The sequence below is a fragment of the Drosophila sulfurigaster genome, chromosome X, assembly GCF_023558435.1.
Source record: "Drosophila sulfurigaster albostrigata strain 15112-1811.04 chromosome X, ASM2355843v2, whole genome shotgun sequence".
NCBI lineage: Eukaryota > Metazoa > Arthropoda > Insecta > Diptera > Drosophilidae > Drosophila > Drosophila sulfurigaster.
This window is the reverse complement of record NC_084885.1, coordinates 31,379,203-31,399,833: the sequence shown is the minus strand read 5'-3', so window position 1 is coordinate 31,399,833 and position 20,631 is coordinate 31,379,203. Positions and strand designations below refer to the sequence as shown.

At 36.2% G+C, this 20,631-nt stretch overlaps 2 protein-coding genes across 2 annotated transcripts; both read right to left on the bottom strand.

Moving 5' to 3' along the window:
- Positions 1-598: 598 nt before the first annotated feature.
- On the bottom strand, positions 599-5,132 carry LOC133848228 (ubiquitin-conjugating enzyme E2 G2). Its single transcript, XM_062283709.1, has 4 exons — positions 4,725-5,132; positions 4,111-4,192; positions 3,725-3,984; positions 599-1,376 (listed from the first exon to the last, which is right to left on the bottom strand). Exons 1-4 carry the CDS (start codon positions 4,765-4,767, stop codon positions 1,258-1,260), a joined length of 504 nt encoding a protein of 167 aa, XP_062139693.1. The 5' UTR covers positions 4,768-5,132; the 3' UTR covers positions 599-1,257.
- Positions 5,133-6,689: 1,557 nt separating this feature from the next.
- On the bottom strand, positions 6,690-8,803 carry LOC133848728 (venom carboxylesterase-6). Its single transcript, XM_062284389.1, has 4 exons — positions 7,813-8,803; positions 7,398-7,748; positions 7,046-7,344; positions 6,690-6,990 (listed from the first exon to the last, which is right to left on the bottom strand). The coding sequence occupies exons 1-4, from the start codon at positions 8,713-8,715 to the stop codon at positions 6,750-6,752; spliced, it is 1,794 nt and encodes a 597-aa protein (XP_062140373.1). The 5' UTR covers positions 8,716-8,803; the 3' UTR covers positions 6,690-6,749.
- Positions 8,804-20,631: the final 11,828 nt, after the last annotated feature.

Below are 20,631 nucleotides of genomic sequence, written 5' to 3'. Positions count from 1 at the left end.
AGTGGATTTTTTGTAAATTGTTTGAGCTGCTTTTTTTTATTTATGCTTGCTATTTTTTTAAACTGTTATTATTAGTATTGTTAACAGTTATTATTATTATTGTTAACTGTTATTATTATTATTATTAGCAATAGTTGTGTTGAGGTGGGGCCAGTTACTGGCAGTACAGCTAGCCCGCTGACAGTCTGGCAACGCTACGCATTAGCGCCAACGCTTGAATTGTAGATGTAGGTCATTATCAATCACAACACATTGAGGCATTAAGCATAATAAGCCTCTTTGTGGGGGGCTCAAGGTCGCTTTATCTGTGTATCTATTATTCAAACATGTAAATTAGCTAATCTCAAAATGACCTTAACAGATTTAAATAAGAGAACACGCAACTTTATCATTGTCAGAAGGGGAATTTGAGATTATAAACATATACATATATATAGAAATCCAGCAATATGAAATTGTAAAAGTTGAACTGGTTTGTGTCTTCGCTAAGCACTGGTTGATGTAAATGCTTTGGTTTGTGTCTAATTCTTTGCTTATAAATCCGTTCTGACATAATGAAATTTCCTCTTTTAAAACGATCCAATTAAAAATTCTCAAATTTGAGTATTGCACTGATGACGCGCTTAGCTGTATTTCAACTTATAGTTTATTTTTGTTTTGCTAGGCACAAGCAGCAACTCGGGGGACTTTGTTTTCATAATAAATTTTTGCATTTTTCATCTTATTTGTGTTGGTTTTTTTTTGTATAGCTTAAAAATAATAGATCGACATTCACATACGCCAGAAACGAAAATAAACTAAATGAAATTTCATAATCTTTGTTGCGGTAATGAAAAACAAAAAATAAAGCAACAAATTAAAGCGAAAGAAAGAACAATAAACTAGGATATGGAACAATTACAATTAGAAATGTGTCAACAAAAAGAAAGCTGTGGGAATCCAAATTTGATCGTTTCGAAATTCTCCTAAATTTTGAATGCACATACACACACACATACGCATCCACACTAGCACACGCACACACACGGTCCACTTCCGTTTCCGTTCCAATTTCCGATCCGTTTCCGTTTCCATTTTGATTTTGATATCTTCTCTTCTGCTGCTGCTGATCGTTTTGTTTTTCCTGATTTTTCTTGTTTGTTTGTTTGTTTGTTGTTGTCAGTTGTTTGCTATTTTGTATTTACGAGGGAGGGACGGGACGGGAATGCAGGGGTGGAGGGGGAGGGGGTCATCGGTTGGAGGTCGCTTCAGTCGTGTTTATGTTGGCAATCCGAGAGTTTTGCGCACCAAACGCTGTGCGATCCGATTGAACTCTTCCCTTCGCTCCCGCCACATGATCGCCGCATCGACATTAGCACCGCTCTCATCGTTCGGCTCTAAAAGAATTCAGATATTAGATTGGGTTCTACATGTATATCAACAAAATATATCGGCTATATACAAATTAAATCACTTTTTGTTAACGAAAATAAGTCTTTGATTATTGAAACTTAATTAAAATTGAGTTCTATTTAAGTCAACTCTATCTATGATCGATAGTAATTGATCGTTTGATGGTGAGTCATCGATGGACAGTCATATCGATATATCGATTATTGTAGATGCTTGCCTCAATAATTACAATGCATCATTAATTTATAATATTATAATTTATTGTCGTATTACTTAAAATTTGTTAAAATTGAGTTCTATTTAAGTAAATTTTATCTTTAATCGATTTTAATTGATCGATTGATGGAAAGACATCAGCCCTATCGATATATCGATGATTCTAAATGCTTGCCTCAAATATCGATATAGCATTCCAATATAATTTCAATGGATTATTCATTTTTAATATTATAATTTATTGTAACATTTCAACATGGTTAAAATTGAGTTCTATTTAAGTGAACTTTAAATATGATCGATTTTAATTGATATATCGATGATTGCCTCAAATATCGATACAGCATTCCAATATAATTGCAATGGACTATTAACTTATAAAATATCTAAACTTTGTTAAAATTGAGATTTAAGTAAACTTTATCTTTGATCGATTTTAAGTTTTTTAAGATTTGCTGATTTAAAAAAGAACGCAAAAAATTATTTTTTTTTTAGTTGATTTGTCAAATTGTTTAGCGACAATAATTAAGTGATTGTTTTCTATTTGTCATGGTGACAAAAACTTCTCAAATTTGAAATATATTTCAGGGTTATTCATCGCTTAACACATTAAGGTATTTTAAAATGATTAAACTGTGATAATTACATAATAATAAGGTGACTACTTTAAAATTCTCTTGACAAGTTGATGCAAGAAAGTTTTTTGAATGTGCTAAACATTAAAAATGAAATTAGTAACATTCAATTTTATTGCTCAGGTTATTGTCTAATTCGCTTGATCATTAAAAGATTTAAGCCTCTTTAAATTCTTTTTGAAAGTGCCAAAAATCGGCGAAATTTAAAAAAATTTGTAGTATACTGTTATATACTCTGAATACTATATAAAAGATTATTAAATTTGCTAAAAATCAATAAACATTAAAAAGAAAACTTTTCTTATTTTCATGCTCTGCTTATTGTCTTAATTCTCTTGATGATTAAAATCTTTAAGCTACTTTTAATCCCACGCAAAAATTCTAAAAATCGATAAATAATTTTGAATATCAAATTTTATGCTCTAATTATTTTTATAAATTTTTTTTATTATTAAGAGTTACTTCAAATTCTTCTTTAAAATACTAAAAATGAAAAATTTTTAATATGAAAATTTTGCTTAATCAAAATTTATGCTCTGATAATTAAATAATTCTCTTTGTTTTAAATAAATTTATTTTTAATTTAACTATTAAGGAAATGAAATACAAAATTTGGCAACGTTTTGCTAAATTTGGTAATTTTGAAAACAGCGTTTTGTTTTCTGTCTATTAATTATTCTACATTATATTACAAAAGCATTACAAAATGCTCTTCATATAACGCTGAACAATTTCGTTCTGAATATAGATTAATAATAGAATTAGCAACTAAGCAAAAGTGCAATTAAATTGCTTAGAATTCGTTGAGTCATTTTTGAAGGCAATTATTTTGTAATTGCTAAACATTTTAGATTAAAATAAAGATTGGAACATGAATTGTTGAGGATTGACTAATTTTTAAATAATAGATTTCAAGTTAATTGAATCTTTACATAGAAATGTCAAACATTTGAGATTTAATTTAAGATTTGAACAGTAATTAGAATTAGGAACAAATGAAATTAAATTATTGACTAATTTTTAAATAAGAGATTCCAGATTAATCAAATCATTAATCATACAGTTAAGATTTAAATTAAGATTTTATTATTGAATATAATAAGCCGAAAAATGAATTAAATAATAGATTTTCAGCTAAAACATTTTAGATTTTAATTAAGATTCGAACATTAATTAGAATTTAAAACAAATGAAATTATATTGTTGAAGATTGACTAACGTTGAAATAATAGATTTCTTATTCAATCTTAATATGAAATTGCCAATCATTTTAGGATTAAATTAAGATTTGAAGATGAATGTCAAGTTTATCGAATATATCTAAAGAGATATAGATTTAACTAAAGATTCGAACATTAATTTGAATTAACAAAAAGTTAAATTGAATTCTTGAGGATTAACAAATTTGTAAATAACAGATTTCTGATTAATCCAAACTGTATATAGCCGATATACTTTACATAAGTCGAGTCAAGACTCACCCGCCAACATGCTGACCACACTCAATAGGATCTTCTCGACACTCTGCACGGGACTCCAGCGTTCGGCGGAGAGTTCGTAGCCCATGGGATCATCGCCTGGTGCGTGTAATATTGATATGCAGACGCGGCCATCGGCAAAGATGTTGGGATGAAACATATCACAAGTGAATTTCATTTTTGGTGGACTCAGTGGATAATCGGGTGGAAAAACCAAACGAGCCGGAAACACGCCTCCCTCAAAGCAAGTTCCCTCCGGTCCACTAAGGAAATCGAAATTTGTAAAAGGTTTAAAGTTTCAACAAGTTTTTGCTTTATCATCTTATCACACTCTATATATAATCTAGAGTGTAATGATGATTAGGCATTCGATCGGGTTCAAAACTCACGCAATTAACGCTTCCCATTCAAAGAAGTTGTCCTCACTAATGGGTCCAGCTGCAATGCCCTCGGGTGGATCCATGGTGAGCTCTGTAAATCGATAAATATCAATAAATGAATCATTTTTACATATTACAATTCCAAATACTATGGACTTTATCACCTGGCGTGCATTTCAACATTCTCACGCCTCATTATACCAAGTACTAGACATACATATATATTATTAAAAACACACGCTGTTCAAAGGGTACAACAAACAGAAAGAGACAGCATAACGTAAATAATTTAGAAAGTATCTCAAATGCGGTTGACTGTCTGTTTAAAGCGTTATAACGCAATGACCATGAAAGCAAATGCCACGAAATTTGGGCAGAATAATTGAGCAACTATTATCCAAATAAAACATACTTAAAAATTTCAAAACAAATCATTTTAAATCAATAATTAAATAAAAATCCTTGATAAACACAATTTGCATAATATCGATAACTTGCATTACGATCTTAAGCACAAGCGGCATGCTATCGATAACTTGCCAAGTGCAGCTGCACCGGTTGCGTTTACTCCTTTGTACTTTTTTAGCGGGTATCTCGCTCTCGCGCATACCCTTTGCACTTACGTTTGTATTCCGCCATCAGGCGACGCAGCGCCGAGCCAGCCATTGTTATTGTTGCTGTCTTTGCTGTATTCTGTTGTTTTTGTTTGTGCTCGTCGTTGTTGGGAGTCAAATTTTGGATTTGCGAAGCGACGCGCAACGCAACACAATTGCAGCTGGGGAGGTCAAAAAACACAAAAAAAAACACACACGCACACACAAACACAAAAAAAAAATACACCACGTTGGTACTACGGGGCGAAGGAGCGTATGCGAGAGCCGCCTTTGGATATATTGGATATACGGATCGAAAATACAGAAAAAGCCGTTGCAACTATTAATATACGATATTACTACGCTGTGTTTTTATTTTGCCAGAAATATATGTTGATGCGTATGCCGATGTCGATGCCAGCTTGAAAAAAAAAAATGAAACTACGATTTGTGTGTGTTGTTAGAGTTGCCAGACAGTCTGCCTGCTGTTTACAATATATGTATGTACATATGTACACATATGTATGTGGCATATGTATGCTGGTGTGTAGTAGATCATTTAGCTATCCGGCATTGTTGTTGTCACTTTCTAACCAGCTGAGCGAACTTTGTATTCGCCGCATATGGCAGCACTGCCAGCTGCATGACCGTTTATGGTTTAGTATATACTGAATACGTTCAAGTTGCGGTCACACACGGTTGTTCAAATTTTTTTCAAGATGTGGCAACTTTTTGTTGTTGCGAAAATTTAAATATATTTTATATTTATTTCTTTATTTTATTTTATATTTGGTGAAAAATAAATTATTTTATTTTAATTTGCTCTTATTGATTTCGATGCGTGGGGAATTCACGCGTGATCGTAAGTGCTTCAGCACATGCAGCCTGTGCGGTCACACTGCAGATCAACTGTTTTGCGATATCTGGCAGCACATTCAGTTTGTGTTCGCGCTTTTAAAACGTAGGAGTGCAAATTCGTAATTTGTTTAAAAAAATAAGTTTAAATGTGACGAAAAATGTGTCAAAAATCAAATTACATGTCTAGATGCTGTAGTTAAAGCACTTTGTGTCGATGCGAAGCTCATTTGCGCCTAAATTGCATTTTTTCTTTGCCGAAAAGTCCAGACGCTGCTGCAGAAATATGGCGGCACCTATTCACCGTTATCCGCAGCTACAGTTTTTGTTTATATTCGGTTCGGACTCGCGCTTTCAAAACGTTGTGAAGTGTTTCGTAATTAAAAAATAAGAGTAAATTTCAATTAAATAGAGCTTATCGCATCTATGCAAAACTGATGTGCCTTTTTTTACTGCAAAAAAATCCTTGTGCAAAAATAATGGCGCCGCCAATTCACCGTTATCCGCAGCTCCCTTTTTTCATACATTCGGTTTGGGTACGCGCTTTTAAAACGTAGTGAAGTGTTTCGTAGTTCGTTAAAAAATATGTTTCAATGTACTGAAAAATCAAGTTGCGGTATAGATCCTGTAATTATAGCTTCCTGTATCTATGCGAAGCTGATGTGCAAATTAGTGGACCTTTTTCTAGCATCGAAAGTCCATACGCCGCTGCAAAAATAATAACGGTGCCAATTCTCGGTTCGGGTTCGCGATTTAAAAACGTAGTGAAGTGTTTCGTAATTCGTTAAAAAAAGAGTCAAGATGCTGTAATAAAGGCTTGTTGTACCTATGCTAAGGTTCACATAAATTGAACTTTATCTAAAGCTAAAAGTTCAAACGCGGCAGAAATAATTGCGGCTCCGCTATCCGAAGCAAACTTTTTTACTTTCGGTTCGTGTTCGCGCGTTTAAAAACGTCGTAGTGAAGTGTAGTGTAATTCGGTTCGGGTTCGCGCTTGAAAATCGTCGTAGTGAAGTGTAGTGTAATGCGTTAAAAACAAACACGGTTAAATGTTGTACCTATGTGAAGGCGATTTGCACATAAAAGCTGCAGAAATAATGCCGGGACCAAAACAAAGTTATCCGCAATTTAAAGCTCGGTAATTTGTAAAAAAAAGGTGTATTTAAAAATTATTTGTACATGAATATTTGTATGCAGCAATTATAGCTCGTTGTGCTGGTGCGACGATCGTCGATGGGCAGGTAAATGGGCCTTGAGCTGTCGCCAGAAATCCACTCGCTGCTGCAGCAGCGCCGCCTCCATGCGCAATAAAGGCGGCACCAATTCATCATTATCTGCATCGAGATCGAGTTTGGTGCCAAGTCGGGCATAGGTAACGGGATATGAGGAGGCAGGCAGCCAGCTGGGTAAGTTGCTAGTGCCTATCACAGGATTCGGATCGCTAAAGTGAAAAATGTATTATTTTACAGTTACTATGGCGACATTTCAATGTTTACCCGCTGCTGGCAAAATTCACCCAAAGTCGCAACATCAATTCACGCAACTGGAGATCCTGACGCGTTGGCACAGCGCTAACAAAAAGCTCTTGGCCAATGGGAAAGAGATACTGCAGCTCCTCGGCATGACAGGCGCCATAGAATTCATTGTGGCCACCCTTGAAGAGCTCGGAAAAACTGGCGGCACCTTTGTGATCGAAGAGATACACATAAGTGGGTGCCACAGATTGCTGCTTATCCTGGAGTCGCATCTGCAGATACTCATCGACACCGGCCACAAACCAGCCATCCGAAATGAGCTGCAAACCAAACAAATTCTGTATTCTGCAAATGCAATCGATGTGTCACTTACATCGGTTAAATTCTGATGATTGGACTTGTTGTAATTGTGTCCGGCCTTGAAATAGAATGTCTCAATGTGCTGAGTGATCTGCTGTTGAGTTTCGTTCGCATGATGATCATAGTTCAACACGACGGGAAGCAGTTGCTCGAAACGCGTCTTAAACTCCGACAGCAACTGCGGCATATTGAGCAACGCTGCAGTCTTGAGGAGTCCCTCCTCCGAGGTGACACCCAGCATCAGTGGCAGCTGTTGGCCATGCGGTGGCGCTGATGTCTCACGTGGCAACTCGGTCAAGAAGGCGCCATCGTGTTGCGGCTCAATGACAGGCGGAAACGGGATCATGGGATCAAAGTCCCAAAGCTACAAATCAAACACAACACATTTAAACACATTAATTCAACTGTTGCTCCTTCAACACACTTACAAACATGTCGTAGAGCGTGGCCACAATTTGCTCAGCTGGTTTGCCACGCAAACACTTTAATTTGGCTGCCCAATCCTCGCCAGCCGCATCACAATCCACCAGCTGCGTCAGTTTCGCAGCACGTTTAGCTGCCACGCCCTTGTGCGCTGGCTGCGCCCACGGATTGTAGTACGTGCCCGATTGGGCAATGCCACGATGTAGGAGACCACGCGATTGGGGCGACAACATGTGATATGTGACACTGGCACCGCCGGCGCTTTCACCAAACACCGTCACCTGCTGCGGATCGCCACCGAAGGCGGCCACATTCTCGCGTATCCAGCGCAGAACTTGCAGCTGATCCTTGAGCCCATTGTTGCCGGGACAATCGAGCGTCTCGGTGCTGAGGAAGCCCAAAGGACCCAGCCGGAAGTTGGCCGAGACAAGCACAATGTTGTGATCGAGCAGAAAGTCGGGACCATAGAAGCTGCTAATCCCGGAGCCGCATTGCCAGCCACCGCCATGGAACCAAACCATGACGGGCAACAGTTTGTCTCCAGCGATCTCGACGGGATCCGGCGTATACACATTGAGATAGAGGCAATCCTCGGAGCCCTCGATGAGCATGTCGCGTCTGAAGGGATCGCGTTGCATGCAGATCGGCGCATCCTTCAGCGCCAAACGTTCGCCCTCCCAGCCGGGCTGTGGAATCGGTGGACGAAAGCGCAACTCTCCAAGCGGCGGAAGCGCATACGGAATGCCCATAAAGGCGCGCATGTGGCGTCCACTGTGCGTGGTCCGATGGCGTCCAAGCAGCCAGCCGCCATGCGGCAGCTGCACTTGGAGGCCCTGTGAGGCGCGTGCCTCCGTTTGGCTGGCGAAGATCGCGAGGAGCAACAGCAAGCGCGGAATGATTATTGTCATATTGTGTCAGGTCTTGAAATGATACTGATTTGGCTAACGCGGCGCGATGCAGGTTTTAAGATTACAACATCTCTGCAACACTGTCATCAAGCACACTGGTTTCGACTCGCGCAAGCGGGCAGTTAATTCTTATTCTTTTGGAGAGCGAAGAACGAGCTGCGCAACTAATTCGACATTTAACATATGTTAACTGGTTTTGATTGATGATTGACAATTGTAAGCAAATATTTCGGCTTGCCAATGCCCAATGAAACAAAGATTTCAATGTGCTTTTTAAAATCGACTTGATCTAAAGCTTTAATGTGCTTTTAAAATCGACTTGATGTAAAGCTTAAATGCGCTTTTTAAAATCGACTTGATCGACAGCTTTAACGTGCTTTTTAAATTCGACTTGGCCGTAAACTTCGATGTGCTTTTAAAACCGAAAGCGAAATTTAAAGCTTTAATGAGCTTTTAACAATTTCAACTGAAAATCTGTGCTTGGAATTTGCTAAAAGCATAAGCATTAATGTACTTACGGAGTCCCAACCCTTTTAAGTGAAAATTGTAAAAAAGGATGAAAAGGATTCCAAAAAATGGAAATATTTTCAAGTTATTGGTAAGCTACGATCTTAATATGATATTCTACTAACATAGAAGTTATATTTAAGATCTGGTGAAAGGTTTAACATTATTTAAACATTGAAGAGATTTGAAATTTAATTATTCAAAGATTTTTTAAATTCTGATTTAATCCTTTGCTTGAAGCGTTTTCGTCAGAGTTTGTGTCACTGTGCTCAGCAGCGAACTTGTTTACATACATATTGCCGCTTAAAGATATTTATATCACTTGTCCATTAATTTAAAATTCGTTTTTGTTTTCATTTTAATAATGTATCTTTTTTTTGCTTTTTGGTTCTACACCATTAACATCGGTATCTATTTAAGTATGTTTTTAGTTGTTGTTGTTGTTGTAGCGTTCGCATTTGGCACAATGGCTTAAAAACTAACGATAATTGATGAGAACGAAGAAATGAAATGTTTAGCGGCGATTTGTGAATCGTTATTGTTGTTATGCAAAATGCGATGATAAAATTCAATTTGCTATAACATGATTATGGGATTTGTTCAAGATAAGAATGTAAGAATTGAAATTTCGGGCTGAAAGCTCATTCCTGAGATTCTTGAATTGAATAATGGCAAATTAATGCAGCAATCCGGTTTTATTACTTTAATTTCCGTAATATTCATATGTAAAAGCAAAAGTTTTCGATTGTTTGCTCTTATTTATTTAAATGATAAAATGCTGCAATTATAAGGCTTTGTGTACATTTTAATAATATATGCGTAAGCGCAAATTTGTGAACTGAAACTTCAAGTTGGAGAAAGGTCGAAATTCTCGTATTTTTAACGCAATTTTTGAGCTGAGAGTTCGAATTTATTGAAACTCGTTGTACATTTTGAATTTTTTCAAGCTGATTCGATAAAAACAGGTTTTATTTGTATAAACAATTAAGTTCTGCTCATAAAATGACGATTTTAGGCCGATTGTTTCTAAGGAGTTGTAGATTTTTATTGTTTCTTTTAAGATATGGGAGTTTATAGTTTGCAAAATTTTGTTTGGGAACAACTTGTTTTTATATTTCAACCAAGGGCCATTCTGGGGATATCTTTTAATAGATTACGCTTACGTTTTTGATCAGATCTGATCTGAATAGGTTTTAGAACATTTTATGAGGATATTTTTTCTATCAGATCTAATCTGCATACATTTTGGCACATTTTAGAAGGAAGTTTTCGAAAGCATTGTTTAAGTAATGTTTTTATACGCTATGAGTCTGTTTTGGTTGACTATAAAATACTGAAAGATACTGAAGAGCTTATTTGGTATATTGATATAGGTACATATATATTCAAAATATATTCAAATGGTATATTGGTATAACTTTATCTATATACTAAATAAAGTCTTCGGTATATTTCAGTATTTTTGCGGTAGATAGATTCAGTATATTTTAAAAATATGGTTTTATGGAAAATAGTCAGTGGGTCGAGCACACTCGATTGTAACTTTCTTACTTTTTATTTTTGTTATTTCTTTCAAATAACATTATTGTTTCTTTTTATTTCCTTTGTATTAGGTTTGATTTCAACTCGCGTTTAATGTAATTTCCAATATTTTAAATTGTCATTATATTTCGAGGCGTTTTTATTGATTAATTCGATTTTATATTTATTTATCGTGTTAGCATGCTGTTTGATTCCACTGTGCGTCTTGACAGCAAGTTGTGCTGAATCTGTGCCGAATGACTAGCGAATTATTTTGGCGATTAGTCGCCTTTATCAATGTATCGCGAATTTTGCTTAATTAGCGCTAAATGCCCCGAAGCCTGATGTGGCGTTTTTTTTCTGGGTTGCGAGCAAACGCAAAACGCAAACGCACTTCAGATGTTTTGGCCAGAATGTTTTGCACTTAACATGTTTACTGTCAAAGTGGTTAAAACATTTGAACACATAATCATCAACATCGTCAGCTTGTTTTGGCCTTCACTTCAGTTCGATTTGGTTTGAGTTTTGAGTTTCGTTTTTTAGCTTGAATTTTTGGCCGGTTCTGTTGGTCCAGTTTTAATTTTTATTTTTTTTTCGCAAATTATATTTGTCTCATTTCAATTTCATTTGAACTCAGATCGTTTTTAATATGAATTTATTTCATTAGCACGCCAAATATGCGCGCTTGAATGTTGCATGCAACAAATATTCTATTGAAGCAGCGTCGAAGAACCGAGAAAAAATTAAATGAAAATAACAAATTCACTTTGTTTGGCTTCCAAACTTGAAAGTTATCACAACTGGGAGGTACAAAAAAATATTACACAAAATTATGCACTGAGACTGCACAGAAAAAAAACTGTAAGTTGCTTGTTCAGCTTAGGTAAGCTCGACTGAATAAATACCCTGTAAGAACAGACTTCTAATTTAGCATTTAGAGTTTCCATTTACTTTTAATTGCTGCCAAAATTTAGTATTTTATATAAGTAGAAAATACTAAAATACTAAATACTAATACGATTTAAATCTGTACAAACAGCTATTGTAACCTACATATATGACGAATAGACTTACAATTATTTTGAGTTAATATTTACTTTTGATTGCTGCAAAATTTTAGAATTTTTATTAGTTGTAGTATTTTTTAATACTAAAATTATGAATTACATTTGCTTAAATGCCTTTTGTCACCTACTTCTTAATATTTGAAGTTTTATATATACCATTTGTGCTGTAGTATGGTATATAGTATTTTTTATTGGCTGTAGTATTTTTTAATACTAAAATGACTCAAATCTGTACAAATAGCTTTTGTAGCTTATATGCCCTTTGTGCAGTAGAAGGCTACACAGTATCCAAAGGCTGAAGCGCTCTTAAAAAATGCCTTTGCATGCCAAAAAATGCCGACGAGCTAATAAGCGCAGCGTCTGCGGCCTTTGAAGTTGACTTCACTTCAGAGAGAGAAAAAGCCAGATTGCGAGAGAATGAGCAAGTGATTACTTTCATTTAGACTTTTTTTTTTTTGCTTTCTTACTTATATATGTAACTCACCTTCCCGGCATATTCACCTTTGGCAAGTTGAACTAATATGCGACAAAAAACACTTTTTGTCTCACCCCGCAAACCAGTTTCATCTGCTGTGTGGCGACTTATGACAAATGTGTATGTCTAGGCCGCAGATTTATTTAGTTACGGCTACTTTTAATCCACTTGAGTGGCCATTTGTCAAAAGGCGAAACAATGCGCAACAACATGACATTGGTCATCTCTGAGAAAGTGAGCGCAATTGATGGGCATAGTTTATTAGTCAGCAACTTCTAATAGTTTATAGGCATTCGTATTGATATGGATAAAGTGTGGGAGAAGAGCTGATTGGATGGGGATTTTGTTGATTAATGAGCGAACAATATTTTTTGTTTACAATTAAAAGATTGTTATTGAGAAATTGCCAGAGAACTTTCTGTTTTACTTGAATCTTGAATCTTTACAAAATTAAGGCTGAAACATGCTAAAATTGCATGAAAAATATCATGATGAGTACTTTTTATAAAATGAAGATAAAAATCAAATAAAAAGTGTAAAATAGGCTAGAGTCCCAAGAACAACTATAATCTTTATGATTCCAGACAAAAATCGTAAAAGTTATTTCAGAAATTCTTTTGTATTAGCAAAAACGCCTACTTACTGCGGGTCTTAGTTGCTCTGGCCAACAATATGGTATATTTTACACTCTATGGTATATTTTGAACATCAATATACCAAATATAGCCTTGGCCTGCTTTGCATTTATTCAAAATGGGAATGTTATTACATCAATATACCAAAAACACAGCTTAAAGTATATTTTAGTTTTTTTTGCGGTATAATAATTCGGTATATTTAATGAATAATACCGCAGTGTTTGGCTTTTATTCAAAATTAGCAGCGGGTTTCTCACTTGTTAGTAATTAATTTGAAAAATTACACAATTTCATTAAAAAAAATTGAATTGAAAGTAAGGAAATAAAGTCGGGCAATTGCTTTTCAAATTAAATGCAAACTGGTAAGGAAAAGGTCAAGTTAAAGGATGCCTTAAAGATACATTTCTGTTGTCTTATTTATTTACATATATTTTGCTTAGATTATGCAGGCTTTTGCACTTTAAAAAAGGGAAACGAACCCAAACCAACAAACCCGCCCTTCTCCTTCTCCTTCTCTTTTCTCTCTCTCCACTCTGGCAATTGACAAACCCTTTGGACAAGCAACTTCCCCCCCCCCATCAGCTAAATGAGAATGAAAATGATTTATTGAAGGTGAAATATTTATTGTTTTTTACACAAATTCTCGCTGTTGAGCAATTTTTTGTATTGTTTTACTGTGATTTTATTTTTCGCTGTTGTATTTTTGGAAATAAACAAAAGGACGCCGCGCGGCATCTTTTGAATTTTTGTTTCTTGCCGAACCGAACCCAACACCCAAAAAGGGGGAAAAAAGTGAAATAATTATTAACAAAAACAAAGCAGAAGCTAAAGGCAGCAGCTGCTTAGAAAATATGCGGGATTCCCCCGCATTTTTTGACTTGCGACTCGATTTCAGTCGACTCGACTCGACTCGCCTCCTTCCATTTGGCATTTATTTATTCTGCGTTTTGGGTCAATTCCACTGGTTTCATTTAATTAAAAAGAAAAACGCGGCTCGCGTCGCATAATAAAAAATATCCACATGCATGTCTCCGTCCTCTCTCTCTCTGTCCGTCTGTCTGTCCCTTTGGCTTGTTGGCTCACTGGGTGTATTTACTTAGGATCAGGTGGTGAGCCGACCGTTTACAACAACCATTGCAAAGTCACAACAACAACAACAACAACAACAAAAAAGAAAAAAAATAAACCAAAACACAACACAACACAAGCGGCGCAAACAATGCAAAGAAGCCGCTTGCTGCCGCCGCAGCCGAAGCCAAATTTCAATTTCGCGGTTACTGCATATTTTCCCAGACTTTATGCCTCTGCGCAATACCCTGTACAAGATTTTTGGCCATACGGCATGCTGCTTCCATTGTCACTATCTCAATGTACTTATCTTTTTTCATGCTCTACGTTTCTTTGGCTTACTTATTAATAGTTATATTAGATCTCACTTTATTATTATTTCTTTTTTTCATGTTGTACACTTTTTTATGGTTTATCGATTGTTTGCTATATCTTAATCAAGATTTTTTAATTGTAACTAGCTTAAACTCTAACTGTACTTATTTTTCATTGTACATTTCTCTGGTATATCGATTGTTGATTTGGCTTATTTATTAATAGTTATATTAGATTTGTGGCCACATGCAATGCTGCTTGAATTTTCACTAGCTTAAAATCTTACTTTTTTATTATTTATTTTTTTCATGTTGTACACTTTTTTCTGGTTTATCGATAGTTTAATTGCTATATCTTTTTTGAACTCATTTATCAATATTTTTGAATTGTAACTAGCTTAAACAGTAACTGTCCTTTTTTTCTCGTTGTTCATTTCTCTGATTTATAAATAGTTGATTTGCTATATCTTAAATGAACTTATAGAAGATTTTTGATTTGCCTCTAGCTTAAAACCTCACTGTACTTCTCTTCTTCTTCTCTCTCTTACCTTGGCAGAATTGCTTTTACTTTTCATTGTACTTCTCAATAGAGTTGATGAGCTATCGATAGTGGGCGGCGATAACGATATGCAACGATAGTCAATTTTGAGAGATTTATAGTGTCGATAGTATCATCGATAGCAACCGATAATATCGCCCGTATGTTCTTTTCTTTTTCTCCTTTCTGAAGCTTTAGCATCTCGAATATTTGAACTTCTTATTGTTTTTCTCGCCTTAGTCGATTAAAAAGCCTCACTGCACTTCTATTTTCTTCTTTCTTGTTTGTTTTGCTTACTATTTTCTATTATCGTTACTTCAAGCCTTGCTTTTCACCTTTTCACTGTTTTTCTTGCTATATTTTATTGATTCATTTGCTTGCTATATTTAAATTGTAACTCAACTTCTCGCTTTGTTTCTCACAAAACTATTTAACCCATTTTACTATTTGTCAACTTATTTCAACAATTATATTTTCTGTATTATTGAATTTCACTGCGATTTACAGGGTATTTTGTCGTTGGGTTTACGCAATCGATTGGCTTATTACTTGTTTGGCTTTAGCGCTTTAAGGGCTGATAGAGAGGAGGCGTGTGGGCGATACGGATAGATGGAAAAGCAAAGGGATGGGGAACGGGAAGGGGAAGGGGAAGGAGAGTCGGGCAATGGCAATGTCAATGGAATTTAAACGAAAGAAATTTTTGTAAGCGAGCCTAAAATCCAAAAAGCAGTCGAACTTTAAAAGGCCGCAGCGGCTTAAGCGATAATTGGCCACTAGAAAATGTCGATGAGCATGTCAGGATATTGAAGGGACACGAAGATTGTGGAGGAGGAAAAGAAGAAGGAGGAGGAGGGAAGTAGTATCTGCTACTGCTGCTGCGGATGCTGAATGCCAAATGTAAATTGCCAATGTCCGGGCCTGGCTTAGATTCTAAGCCTTGGCCAAAAGTTTGCTTTACTTGGGTGCTGTGTTTTTTTTGGTTTTGCTTCCATCTTTTGCTTTTGGTGGTGGATTGAACGTGGCTACGGATACGGATACGGGAAATGTCACAAATTGATATGCAGCAGCTGTTGCGTGTTTAAGTCCAGCAGCTGGAGCAAAGACCGAGAGCCCACTGCACTTTAGGCCCCATAACATAATATTGTAGTAATAATAATAAAAATATTCCAACATCTATCTATCCAAGAAGATTAGCTCGGCTGATTGGACACGATGTGATTAAGTTGTCGTCAAGCCAGCCTTCCTTGCTTCCGTCTGTCTGTCTGTCCGTCCGTCTGTCTGTCTGTCTGTCGTTTGTCTATCACGTTGATGCGAGCACGTCGCGACACGTTCTGACAGCCAAGGAACAGGGGTGAGATAAATTTGGGGGAAGGGAGCGGAGGAAAAGGCAACGAATTTGCGCTGGCAGAAATTAACCCATTACGCAGACCATTAATAGCATTGGAGTCGAAGTCGGCAATGCATGTGCGCTATAGCTAATTAGTTGTGGCAGCTGCTAACACACACACACACACCCTCACACACACACACACACGCACACTCCTTTGGTGCTTTTATTTAGTTAAGAGCTGCTGTCAAACTTAGTTATTCGGCACGATTTAGTATAAAATCGAATGCACAGCCAATGAGCAGATGTATGCATAAACACACACAATCAACACACACTCGTTGCACACACACACACACTCAGAATCTCCTTCTCGATGTCCTTGCATAGACCCATTCATTCTTTCACTGCTTACGCACATTAAAGTCGCAGCAATTTGAACGCATTTCGGCCCAAAACCATCAAATACAACAGCTAGTATTAAGTCTGCTCGACTGCGTCATACCCGCTAAATAACTTTTTCAAATTTAAGTGATGAAGCGCCTTCTGGTACAATTTTAAATTCAGCTTTAGTTTCGTAACAATTTTAAGTTAATTTTCAACAAATTTGTTAAAATTAGATTTTATAATTGTAAAGCTATAGCTGGTAAAAGTAACGGACAGACAGACAGACGGATGGATTCTTGATGGTTGCTGAATAAGGTTTACCTTTATGTTCAAATATTTCGTAAATAGTCTTTGACTTTGGGTGCTACTTTTAACTTTATCAAAGTATTACAGATCTTTGTGGAAAAGGTTTTCAATTAAGTTTTTTGATTTTAGATCTTATAGTTGTAGAGCTATAGCTGCTAAAAGTGTCCGACAGACAGACAGACGAATGAATTCTTGATATTTTCTGGCTATTAAGTTAAAATGTTTTGTGAAAAAGTTTAAAGTTTATTTCGTAGCATCTCCAAAGAATATTGTTAGTAGATTTGATGGTTCTATATCTTACAGTTGCAGAGATATAGTTGATAAAAGTGATGGACAGACAGACGGATGGATTCTTGATACCTTATAGCTATTATGTTAAAATGTTTCATCAAAAAGTTTTCATTTTCTTTCGTAGCATCTCTAAAGAATATTGTCAGTAGATTTGATGGTTCTATATCTTACATTTGCGGAGATATTGTTGATAAAAGCGATGGACAGACAGACAGACGGATGGATTCTTGATCGTTTGCAATCTATTAAATTTAAATGTATCTTGAATAAGTTGTACCTTTTATGTTTTACTGCTTCTTGAGAAATCTTTGACTCCTTATTTCGCTTGTAACTATCTTGTTTTAAGTATTACAAAAGAAGTGAAAATTAAGTTTCTAAAGCGTAGCAACTTTTAAGATTATTGTCAATAGATTTGGTGATCTTATAATTTCAGATAGACAGACGGACAGGCTAAGTTGACTTCTATGTTAAGTTTCATTAATAAGTTGCTTTTGTAATTCTTTTATATATAATTTTTGTTGCTTACTCGTACTAGACTATAACAGCCTTCAATGCTAAGCATACCGGGTATAAACAGTCTAAAGTTGGCTTCCATGGAAAGTATTGGGTGAAGTGGTTGCGTCGCAGCGGGCGCAGCTGTTGTGTGCATTGTGAATGCCCTTTTCTTTGGCTCGTTTTTGTGTGCGCTCTCTTTTTGCCATTTTCAAGTCAAGTGCAGCCCCAGCTCAGAGCACAGAGCTCAGTTGAGCTCATGGGCCAATGCATTCGAATGCCTGGCATTTGCCTGCTACAACAATAAGCAACAACAGCAGGGAGCAGTCAGCAGCCAACAGCCATATGGCTGGTTGGCCGCGCCCTGTTGATTGCCCAACAAGGCGCTAACAATCAAGTGCCGCAATTGGCCTGCCCCTGCCACAAGTTGCAAGTCGAATTGGTGGCTGCAGGAAACACGATCGAGGAAGGAGGAAGAAGAAATCTGGAACTAAAAGTGAACTTCTTTAGATTTTCAGCTGTATGTGGAACAATTGATCTAATAGGTTGAATAAGTTGAAGTTGCAGCCCTGTTAGTTTTCCGTCCCTGAAAAAGTCAAGTAATAATGCCAAAGATTTGTCAATCGATAGAAATTGTTACTTCTGCATTTCGTTTGTCAATTTGTTTCATTCGTCAATTGGTTTTAATTTCATTTGATCTAATAAGTTGAATGTTGCAGCCCTGTTAGATTTCCGTCCCTGAAAAAATCAAGTAATAATGCCAAAGATTTGTCACTCGATAGAAATTGTTACTTCTGCATTTCGTTTGTCAATTTGTTTCATTCGTCAACTGGTTTTAATTTCATTTGATCTAATAAGTTGAATGTTGCAGCCCTGTTAGTTTTCTGTCCCTAAAAAGTCAATTCAAGTAGGCTACTCGATAAGTATCAATACTAAAGATAGAAATTGTTACTTTCGTTTGTGAGCATTTCTCAATTTGTTTAATTCGTCAATTGGTTTTCATTTCGCTTTGCAATGGAAGAAAATTTTAATTTGCATTGCACTGAAGTGCTCCCAGTTTTGACAATGGTAAAAGCTTTGAATTGTTTCTTCCTCCAGCTGTTTATTCTAATTGCATTTCCTGCAGTGTTACTTGACTGAAGATCTAGCGAATTTGCAATTGAATAATCATGGATTTGCCAATAGCAGCGGCAACAAGATAGATGTGCTGAAGAGAATTGAAGAGTCGCAAGAACCGCGAGTCCAACTTCAAGTTGTGCCTGAAGTGAATGCAAACTATCAAGACGACATTGGTGGCCAAAGACGCTTCAAAAGTGTTTGATCGACCAATGGTGGCCTACCTTTGATGCGAAAATAGAATACAATGTACAATGTACAATGATAATGTCATAATATAAATAATCAAAGGAATTTAAAGGCATTTTAGTGTTGAATTGCAGGCATATTAAATACCTTAAATGTTTAATGCTTTAAACGATGAGTACTAATTTAATGAAGTATTGTGGTTCATTTTCCTATTAATAAATTAAAGATTAGAAACATTTCATACGTTGACACCTCCTTTAAAGGCTGCCTAGTTATCCACACTTATTCCGCAAAGTAAACCCTAACTAGTCATCTGCTGAGGGAGGTCTCTTAGACTTATGAACTGGCATTCAAAGTATTCTCACTTGAAGTTGTCCAAATGTCTTGAGTGTACAACCGACAACATTCTCTTTCCCCCCCTCTGCCGTGGACACGCGCATACTGAAACAATGTCGGGGCAACAAGGACGAGGCGTGCGAATATTTCAACGTGACGCTGCGTGATTTTAAATACTCTATAACTGGAGAGGCATTACAGCTTTGGCGGTGAGAAAGGCACATAGAGCGGAGGATTTGCTTTTATTTTTGTTTACTATATGTTTGTGAACCTGGTTTTTATACTGATATATGTTACATAGTATTACTTTATAGAAAAGAGAGAAAAGCAATAGAAAGAGAGAGAAAAAGAGACATCAATTCAGTGTGATCAATTTGCTTAAAGACAAAAATACTAATATATCAAATTATATGGTATTTTTGATTGTTGAATAAGTGAATTTAAACAATTTATTTTTATTTTATAGATATCATATGAAATACGAAAGGAACGATACAGATTATATTGAAGAATATGTAAAAAGTACTTTATAGAAAAGGGAGATATTATCAAATGCAAAAGAGAGAGAGAGAGAAAAAGAGAGCCATCCCTTCAGTGTGACCAATTTGCGCAAAGTTGAAAATACTAATATTGCTACTAATAATACTGACATATCAAATTAAATGGTATTTTTGATTGTTATAGAGGGGTATTCATAGTTTGTCTACAGACATAATGAAATATGAAGAGAACAATACTGATTATATTACGTAATAGCTAATAGTGTGACCTTCAACTCTATTTTTATAATTCATTATGTTTTAATATTAAATTCAGGCATACTTTATGGTTTAAAATAGGCTGTTAATTCGTTTCTGAAACAAGTTTGCTTTAAAGTGTATTTAAGGTGCGTTGTGGCAACGCTTCCTTTGTAGCTTTTGTATTTTTTTAATTTTTTTTTTCTCGCTGCGTTGTTTTTGCCATTTACACTTGAGCGAAGGGTGCGAATTTTGTCACTCCGTTAACGTCAAGGCCATGAATACATCAGCCAGAAGATGTCGCGGATGCCAATGGGCAATGAGGATGGGATGGATGCTGAGAATGCTGGGGGGAGAATGCTACTAACTGTGCGCTGGGGCGTGGCTAAAGGAGGCGGAGGAGAAGGAGTGAGAGAGAGAGAGGTAAACAGTTGAATGCCTGTTTTGGCTGTTTTGCGGACTGCCGCGATTGTTGTTGTCATTTGAACCCAAAAATATTTCACACCTATGCGCGGGTATGCGATTTGAGTGTGCGAGTGTGTGGCAAGTGGAAAGTGGCAAGTGGCAAGTGGCAGTTGCTGCTGCTCGTTTGCCTGTCACGACGCAA

Excerpts from the sequence above, each read along its gene's own strand:
- LOC133848228 (XM_062283709.1), bottom strand. The coding sequence starts at position 4,767 with ATGGCTGGCTCGGCGCTGCGTCGCCTGATGGCGGAATACAAAC. Across the intron at positions 3,985-4,110 it reads GAATGGGAAGCGTTAATTGC|TGGACCGGAGGGAACTTGCT; the intron begins GTGAGTTTTGAA and ends CGATTTCCTTAG. Across the intron at positions 1,377-3,724 it reads TGTGGTCAGCATGTTGGCGG|AGCCGAACGATGAGAGCGGT; the intron begins GTGAGTCTTGAC and ends GAATTCTTTTAG.
- LOC133848728 (XM_062284389.1), bottom strand. The coding sequence starts at position 8,715 with ATGACAATAATCATTCCGCGCTTGCTGTTGCTCCTCGCGATCTTCGCC. Across the intron at positions 7,345-7,397 it reads ATCATCAGAATTTAACCGAT|CTCATTTCGGATGGCTGGTT; the intron begins GTAAGTGACACA and ends TTTGGTTTGCAG. Across the intron at positions 6,991-7,045 it reads GTGAATTTTGCCAGCAGCGG|CGATCCGAATCCTGTGATAG; the intron begins GTAAACATTGAA and ends TTTTCACTTTAG.